This window comes from Arachis stenosperma, chromosome 9, assembly GCF_014773155.1.
Source record: "Arachis stenosperma cultivar V10309 chromosome 9, arast.V10309.gnm1.PFL2, whole genome shotgun sequence".
NCBI lineage: Eukaryota > Viridiplantae > Streptophyta > Magnoliopsida > Fabales > Fabaceae > Arachis > Arachis stenosperma.
Genome location: NC_080385.1, coordinates 30,145,478 through 30,154,425, shown reverse-complemented (window position 1 = coordinate 30,154,425; position 8,948 = coordinate 30,145,478). Strand labels below are relative to the sequence as shown.

The 8,948-nt window shown below is 33.5% G+C and overlaps 1 protein-coding gene and 1 pseudogene across 1 annotated transcript; both read right to left on the bottom strand.

Moving 5' to 3' along the window:
* Positions 1 to 4,320: 4,320 nt before the first annotated feature.
* On the bottom strand, positions 4,321 to 4,908 carry LOC130949324 (photosystem II protein D1-like). The gene has a single exon (XM_057878076.1). It carries the CDS (start codon positions 4,906 to 4,908, stop codon positions 4,321 to 4,323), a length of 588 nt encoding a protein of 195 aa, XP_057734059.1.
* A 714-nt stretch (positions 4,909 to 5,622) lies between these two features.
* On the bottom strand, positions 5,623 to 6,784 carry LOC130949323 (maturase K-like; annotated as a pseudogene).
* Between the last annotated feature and the right edge of the window lie 2,164 nt (positions 6,785 to 8,948).

Below are 8,948 nucleotides of genomic sequence, written 5' to 3'. Positions count from 1 at the left end.
TATCTTGAAGTGAGGTATTTAATGTTTTCCCACTTCTTAATTGAACTGCTTGGCATTCTTCTATTATTTGTTTTGATAATTGCTGTTTTGTTTGCTTCAACTGTACTTCCATATTCATATTAGCCATTCTTGTTTCTTGTAGTATCTCCTTGAATTCGGCTAGCTGTTTTGTTCGAAAATCCAGTTGCTGATTGAATTCAATAACTTGTTCTGTAGGACTGAGTTCAGCAGTTACTGTTTTAGCCTCTTCGTTGATGAAAGGTTCACTGCTTAGGTACAGATGCTGATTTCTGGCAACTGTATCAATGAGCTCTTGAGCTTCTTCAATTGTCTTTCTCATGTGTATAGATCCACCAGCTGAGTGGTCTAGAGAAATTTGAGCTTTCTCTGTAAGCCCATAATAAAAGATGTCTAACTTCACCCACTCTGAGAATATTTCAGAGGGGCATTTTCTTAGCATCTCTCTGTATCTCTCTCAAGTATCATAAAAGGATTCATTATCTCCTTGTTTGAAGCCTTGGATGCTCAGTCTTAGCTGTGTCATCCGTTTTGGAGGAAAATAGTGATTCAGAAATTTTTCTGATAACTGTTTCCATGTCTTTATGCTGTCTTTAGGTTGGTTATTTAACCACCTCTTAGCTTGGTCCTTTACAGCAAATGGAAATAGTAATAATCTGTAGATATCCTGATCTACTTCTTTATCATGTACTGTGTCAGCAATTTGTAAAAATTACGCCAGAAACTCTGTAGGCTCTTCTTGTGGAAGACCAGAATACTGGCAACTTTGCTGCACCATGTTAATGAGCTGAGGATTCAACTCAAAACTACTAACTCCAATGGAGGGTATACATATACTACTCCCATATGAAGCAGTAGTGGGGTTAGCATATGACCCCAGAGTCCTTTTGGACTGTTCATTTCCACTTAGGTCCATGATGGAGAAAGGGAGATAATGTGAATTTATTTTTTTTATTTTATTATATATAAAAATTTCGAAATAATAATAATAAAATAAGATAAAATAAATGAAAATAAAAATAAAAATAAATGAAAATAAAAAAAGAATTTAAAAATATTTTATGAAGATTTTCGAAAAAGTGAGGAGAGAGAAAGTGATTAGGATATTTTCGAAAAAGATATAATTTTTTATTTTTTTTAAATCTTAAAAGGATGAGATTTGAAAAATTTTGAAATTAAAATCTGAATTTTTATAAAAAAAATTCGAAAATATGGCTTAAAATTAGTTAGAAGAGATATTTTTTTTTTGAATTTTATGATGAAAGAGAAAAACACACAAAAGACACAAGACTTAAAAATTTTTAGATCTAATGCTCCTTGTTTTCGAAAATTTTGGAGGAAAAACACCAAGGAACACCAAACTTGAAAATTTTAAGATCAAAACACAAGGAAGATTCAAGAACACTTTGAAGATTCACAAGAACAACAAGAACAAAAGGTAGAACACCAAACTTAAAATTTTTAGAAAACCACAATTAAATTTTCGAAAATTAAAGAAAAATAACAAGAGAACACCAAACTTAAAGTTTGGCACAAGATTCAATCAAAGAAAAATTATTTTTGAAAAAGATTTTAAAAAGAAGATACACAATTACTAAGAACATAAACCAATGCTCTAGCCAATTGAGCTATAAATGTAACGTGTTTTAAAAAGGTATTTTTAATAACTAAAAATAATTTTTTTGAAAACTAATGTTTTGAAAAAGCACAAGAAAAACAAGAAAAGACACAGAACAAGAAAAACCAAATATCAAACAAGAAAAATAAACAAGAACAACTTGAAGATCAAGGAAGAATAAAGAACACAAATTCGAAAATTTAAAAAAAATAAAATATGCAATTGACACCAAACTTAAAGTATAAAACTAAACTCACATAAAAATTAAAAATTAATAAGAAAAAATAATATTTTTGAAAATTTTTTTTAAAAAGAAAATAAAGGACACAGATTTAATGACTCTATAGCAACAAAAATAAATTATTCCTAATCTAAGCAACAAAATAAACCTTTAGTTGTTCAAACTCGAACAATTCCCGACAACGGCACCAAAAACTTGGTGCACGAAATTGCAATCACACTTTTGCAATCCGCACAACTAACCAGCAAGTGCACTAGGTCGTCCAAGTAATACCTTACGTGAGTAAGGGTCAATCCCACGGAGATTGTTGGTATGAAGCAAGCTATGGTTATCTTATTAATATTAGTCAAGATGCCAATAAGGTTCTTTGAATTTAATTGTAAAAAGTGAAAGTGTTTGCAATAAGTAATTGTTACTCAATAATGGTGAATATGTTGGAGTTTTGGAGATGCTTTGTCTTCTGAATTTTTGTAACATAATGCTTCCTCACTTTCATAAATGCAAGGCTCCTTCCATGGCAACCTGTATGTAGGGTGTCACCATTTTCAATGGCTACTTTCCATCCTCTCAGTGAAAATGGTTCAAATGCTCTGTCACAGCACGGCTAATCATCTGTTGGTTCTCGATCATGTTGGAATAAGATCCATTGATCCTTTTGCGTCTGTCACTACGCCCAACACTCGCGAGTTTGAAGTTCGTCACAGCCATTCAATCCTTGAATCCTACTCGGAATACCATAGACAAGGTTTAGGCTTTCCGGATTCTCAAGAGTGGCCGCCAAAATGTTCTAGCTTATACCACGAAGATTTTGATTAAGGAATCTAAGAGATACTCATTCAATCTAATGTAGAACGGAGGTGGTTGTCAGGCACATGTTCATGGATTGAGGAAGGTGATGAGTGTCACGGATCATCACCTTCTTCATAGTGAAGCGCGAATGAACATCTTAGATAGGAACAAGCATGTTTGAATGGAAAACAGAAATAATTGCATTAATTCATCGAGACGCTGCAGAGCTTCTCACCGCCAACAATGGAGTTTAGAGACTCATGCCATCAAAGAGTATAAAATTCAAATCTAAAAATGTCATGAGATGCAAAATAAATCTCTAAAAGTTGTTTAAATACTAAACTAGTAACCTAGGTTTACAGAAAATGAGTAAACTAAGATGGATAGTGCAGAAATCTACTTCTGGGGCCCACTTGGTGTGTGCTGTGGCTGAGACTTAAGCTTCTCACGTGCCTGGGCTGTTTCTAGAGTTTAACGCCAGGTTGTAACCTGTTTCTGGTGTTGAACTCCAACTTGCAACCTGTTTCTGGTGCTGAACGCCAGACTACAACATGGAACTGGCGTTGAACGCCAGTTTACGTCGTCTATCTTCGCGCAAAGTATGGACTATTATATATTGTTGAAAATTCCTGGATGTCTACTTTCTAACCCAATTGAGATCGCGCCAATTGGATTTCTGTAGCTCCAAAAAATCCATTCCGAGTGCAGGGAGGTTAGAATCCAACAGCATCAGCAGTCCTTTTTCAGCCTAAATCAGATTTTTGCTCAGCTCCCTCAATTTCAGCCAGAAAATATCTGAAATCACAGAAAAATACACAAACTCATAGTAAAGTCCAGAAATATGAATTTTTTCTAAAAACTAATAAAAATATACTAAAAAGTAACTAGAACCTACTAAAAACTACCTTAAAACGATGCCAAAAAAACGTATAAATTATCCGCTCATCATCTATCTTATCTGTTAATTTGCTTTACTTTTTTGCAAAGTTGAACCCTAACTTTTATTGGAAAATTGATCTTCTATATAATATCAATGCACTTGGTTTTGCCAATTTTATCACATGACAAGAATGCCCACAATACATTTTATTTTCTCCCTTATCAACTTGGATGAAAGAGAGACAATTTCATAATTAAAAGTTCGTACATAAATAAAGAAATAAGGGGTGCTATCCGATCTAAGCATTACAATATATTTATTGCTAACTAGAAAACTAACTTTTTTTTCAAATATCAATTAGCGGAAAAAACTAAAAAAAAATTGTAACTAATAAGAGGGATGAACGCGAATCGGATCGGATCGAATATGGCCAAAATCTTGATCCGATCCGCACTAAAATATTGGATTGAATCGAATCCAATATCCGCGATTTTTTAGCTTGGATCTGACCCAATCCAATCTGCACATTTGCGGATCGGATAGAATCTCCGATATATCTGCAAAATATATAAATATTTTAAAATGCTTATTTTATTGAAAAATATCAATAAGATTCTTTTTTCTGCTCTTTTAAAGACGTTTTCTCTTAAAATATTATTAAACATATGTTTTTTAAATAATAAAAATAAAATAGAGGTAAATACCAAATCGGTACCCGAAAGATTCTAGTGCTGACAAAATGGTACTTGACTTTTGCTATTAATAAAATGGTCCCTAAAAGATTTTAAAATTTGACAAGCGTGTCCCCGAGCTCGCCGAAGCAAATCTTCGGCAAGCACAATGCTGCATACCATCTGAAAAGCTTCCTTGACCAATTGGATAGATCAAGAAAACAGCAGTAGCCGCTGCAACAGGAGCTGAATATGCAACAGCAATCCAAGGGCGCATACCCAAACAAAAACTAAGTTCCCACTTACGACCTATGTAACAAGATACACCAAGTAAGAAGTGTAGAACAATTAGTTCATAAAGACCGCCATTGTATAACCATTCATCAACAGATACCGCTTCCAATATCGGGTAAAAGTGCAAATCTATAGCCGCCGAAGTAGGAATAATGGCTCCCGAAATAATATTGTTTTCATAAAGTAGAGATCCAGAAACAGGCTCATGAATACCATCAATATCTACTGAAGGGGCAGCAATAAAAGCGATAACAAATACAGAAGTTGCGGTCAATAAAGTAGGGATCATCAAAATACCAAACCATTCAATGTAAAGACAGTTTTCAATGCTAGTTATCCAGTTACAGAAGCGACCCCATAGGCTTTCGCTCTCGCGTCTCTCTAAAATTGTAGTCATGGTAAAATCTTGATTTTTTTAATTATCAGGGGCTTCCAAGCACATGAATTCTCTCTAACTAGATAATTGAGGGCTTGTTATTCAACAATATAACACGAGACATATATTGGTGTCAACCAAGAAGATATATATCAATATATCTATTAAAAATGCTTTTATTTATCTAGATTGATCTAAATTGGCTTTTTTACCCCACTCTAATAAAACAAACAAAGAATGAAAATAATTATGAATTCACTTTGGTATATACATATACCGTTATATAAATATAACTTCGACATATTTTTTTATAGATTTTATAATTAAAATTAATATAGATATCATTTTATATATATATATATATATATATATATATATATATATATATATATATATATATATATATAGGTTGCCTGGGACTCGAACCCGGAACTAGTCGGATGGAGTAGAAATTAGATTTGTTAATGAATTTAAAAAGAAAAATAATAAAAAATCTCTCCCCAAGTCGTGCTTACCTTTTTTATTGCACATGGCTTTTCCTATATATACATCTAAACCTGAGTTACTTATCTAAAATAATACTCTCCAAAGGTCAAATACTCAGTGTTGATGAATCTCAAATTCCCCTCTTACTGCATTATATAAATATTTCAGAATCCTATAGAGAATACTATTCGAAATAAAAAACAAATGCACTTTTTTATCCAAATTTTAGGTAAGGAAGATTTTGATTTATCAATTTACATTGATTTGATCGTTACTGAAAAGAATATCCAAATATTAAATCCGACTTCTATATAACCTCTGCAAAGTAGACGAAGATCTTGGAAAGATCAAAGAAAGAATCTCTTCTTCCTCTGTAAAGAATTCTTTTATTAATTCTTCTGAATCTAATCTTTTCAAAAAAGAGCGTAAAGTCCTCTTATGTTTATGAGCCAAAGTTTTAATACAAGAAAGACAAATTATATATTTTATTCGATACAAACTTTTTTTTAGGATCCATTATAATAATGACAAAGATTTCTGCATATCCGCAAATACCGGTCAATTATATTAAAATTAGATGAATCGACCCAAACGGCCTTACTAATGGGACGTCCTAATATATTACAAAATTTTGCTTTAGCTAAAGATCTAATTAAGGGAATAATTGGGACTATTGTATCAAGTTTTTTCATAACAATTTCTATTAGAAATGAATTTTCTAGAATTTGTCTCCGTACCACTAAAAAGTTTAGCCGTACATTTAAAAGATAGCCCTCCCAAAGAACATGAAATGAATTCTCAAATAATTTATTTATATGGATCATTCAGGGTTGAGACCAAATATCAAAATAACATTGCCAAAAATAAATGAGATACTATCTCCATTTATTCATAAAAAAGGCGCATTCTTTGAAGTCAGAATGAATTTTTCTTGATATCTAACATAATGAATCAAAGGATCCTTGAAAAATGATAAGGTAGACAAAAAATTATTCGAAAAAAAGACTTCTACAAAATGCTCTATTTTTTTTATAGAAATAGATTCACTAAAAAAGAACGCTAAAAGAGTTTAATCGTAAAAAAGAGGATTTTTTACATAAAAAAAGGAAGTTGGATTCGTGTTCACTTACATAAAAATTATATAGAAACAAGAAAATTTTTGGATTACTTTTTGAAAAAGTCAAAATAAGATTTTTTTTTTTAGTAATAAGACTATTCTAATTACAATGCTCATAAAGAAACAATCTTAATAAATGAAAAAGGCGGTGGATCTTTCATCCAGTATCGAAGAGTTTGAACTAACATTTCTAGATGGATAGGATAGGACATTCGTACATCGAAAAAATTTTAAATATGTAAATTTATCCTCGAAAAAAGAAAAAATGAAATGAATTGATTGCAAATTATTAAAAGATTGGTTTAATTACTCTGTTGGTCCCTATAGTTTTACAAAATTTTCAATTAGGTCCTTTTACTTTTTTTCTTTTAATTGAGTCCTTGCACCAATTTTTTTCAATTAGGTCCCTATTAATAGTTGCTGTGATGTCTTCTTTGGCAGTAGCAAGCCATGGAAGAAGGTATGTTGATTGTGGGAGATGCCAAAATGCAAGTTCTTCGAGTAGATTGATGATAAAGAAGATGGGAAAAGTGGATGGTTAAAGCAAAAGGAAAGGAGGGTTCGTTGCTTTTGTGGAGACACTTTGATTCTTTGGAGTTAAAGTACGTCAAAAAATTCAAACAGAAGATTCATTTCTTACCCTAACAGGAGATGCAAGTTTTTTGAGTGGGTTGATGGAAAAGAAAAAAAATTATCTGGGGAAGATGGAGTAAATAGTTCACAGCAAGAACTTGGAAGGGTTAGAGAATTGGAGGCACATGAAAGGAAGATAGACAGATTAAATGTGGATCTAGAGAGATTAATTACAAAGGTTAGAGAAATAGATGCATGTGTAGAAAGGTTATGTGGTGAGCTGAGTTTAGTGGAAGAGAAATTTGCTAAAATAAAAGATAGTATGAAAAAGCAAAACAAGATGCTAATTATGCTGATTTTGATATTTGGTGTTTTGATTGTTGCAGTGTTATATGTAAAGATGTAGAAAGTATGGCTATTATGATAATGTAATAGTCTATATAAGTCAAAAATATACTGTTTATTTTGAGTGCAATGAAGATATATGAAATGTTGTTTAATTTCTATAAATGAAAGTTGTTCCTTTGCTATTTAATATGCATAGAAGTATGATACAGAGAAAAAAGTAGGTAAAACAAAAGATGCATTGAATTATAACAGATACCATTGTTTTTTACATTATATAATATAGGACACCTAGATAGCCACAAAATAAATGTGACACCCTCTCATAACAGTTTTTCACCCACATAACAAAAGTGGTCCACAGCACATAATAAAAGTGGTCCAAACCATAAAGAAAGCAGAGTCACAGGTGAACACTAAAAATTCTACATAACATAATAGATATCAAAAGAAAATCCTAAACTGTCTTCAGCCTCAATCAAGTGTGAGGTCAACATGTTCAGGCGGCTGACTTGTTGCCTTCCTAACTCCAATCTTGAGTCTTCCACTTCTTCTCACACCAAAGATTTTGGTCTTGGGTAAAGGTTGAGATGCTGGTCCAGTGGGCAGTGATGCTGGTGTAGGTAAGGTGGTCGGCTGTGATGGTAGTGCAGGGGTGTTTGGAGGCTGTGATGGTGGTGCAGGGATGTGTGGAGGCTGTGAGGGTGGTGTAGGGGTGTGTGGAGGCTGTGATGGTAGTGTAGGGATGTGTAGAGGCTATGATGGTGGTGCAGGAGTTTGTGGAGGCTGTGATGGTGGTGCAGGGGTGTTTGAAGGTCATGATGGTAGTGCAGTCATAGGTGCAGCCCTCTCTCTACCCCTTCCTCTGCCCATCCCTATTGCTGTTCTTCCTCTGCCTCTCCTTCTAACCATCATGGATCTAGCAGTAGGAGCAGCTGCATATCCATTTGCTTCAACAGCAGCACTAGGTTCATTAGTAGCAGCATCAGATCCTTGTGTACCTTCAGGAGCTACAACATGAAATAGCAATTAATAATAGTTCCTCAACACATGAACAAAATAAAGGAGCAACCAATACCTATCACTATAGGGTTTGGACAGAGTCTCCTATTGTGTCCATATTGGCCACAATTACTGCAGGTAACAGAAGTTTCAGTTCTTCTATATTTTGTTTGTGTTCTGTTTTCATCGGGTTCCCTTATCCTAACTATCCTTGGCCTTCCTGATTTAACTTTGAAAATTGGAGGGATGATGGTATCACATTGTATCTTTAGACACATGTTTTCTCCATTGATTGATGATATTGACTGCCCATATGTAGCAAGGTATGATGCCTTGCTGTAGTAGTTACTACAATAATCTTCCGGGTTGTCACCCTTCTCAAAAATAGTACAGCAAACATGTGGACAAGGCATACCACACAAGCCTCAAAACCTACAACTACACCTTCCAGCCCTCAAATCGACCACAAACCTTTCCATGATCATCCTGTTCTTATGGTGGACTTCAAACTTGAGGTCTCCTGCCCATTTAGCTTGTC

Coding starts and splice junctions, on each gene's coding strand:
- LOC130949324 (XM_057878076.1), bottom strand. CDS start 4,908: ATGACTACAATTTTAGAGAGACGCGAGAGCGAAAGCCTATGGGGTCGC.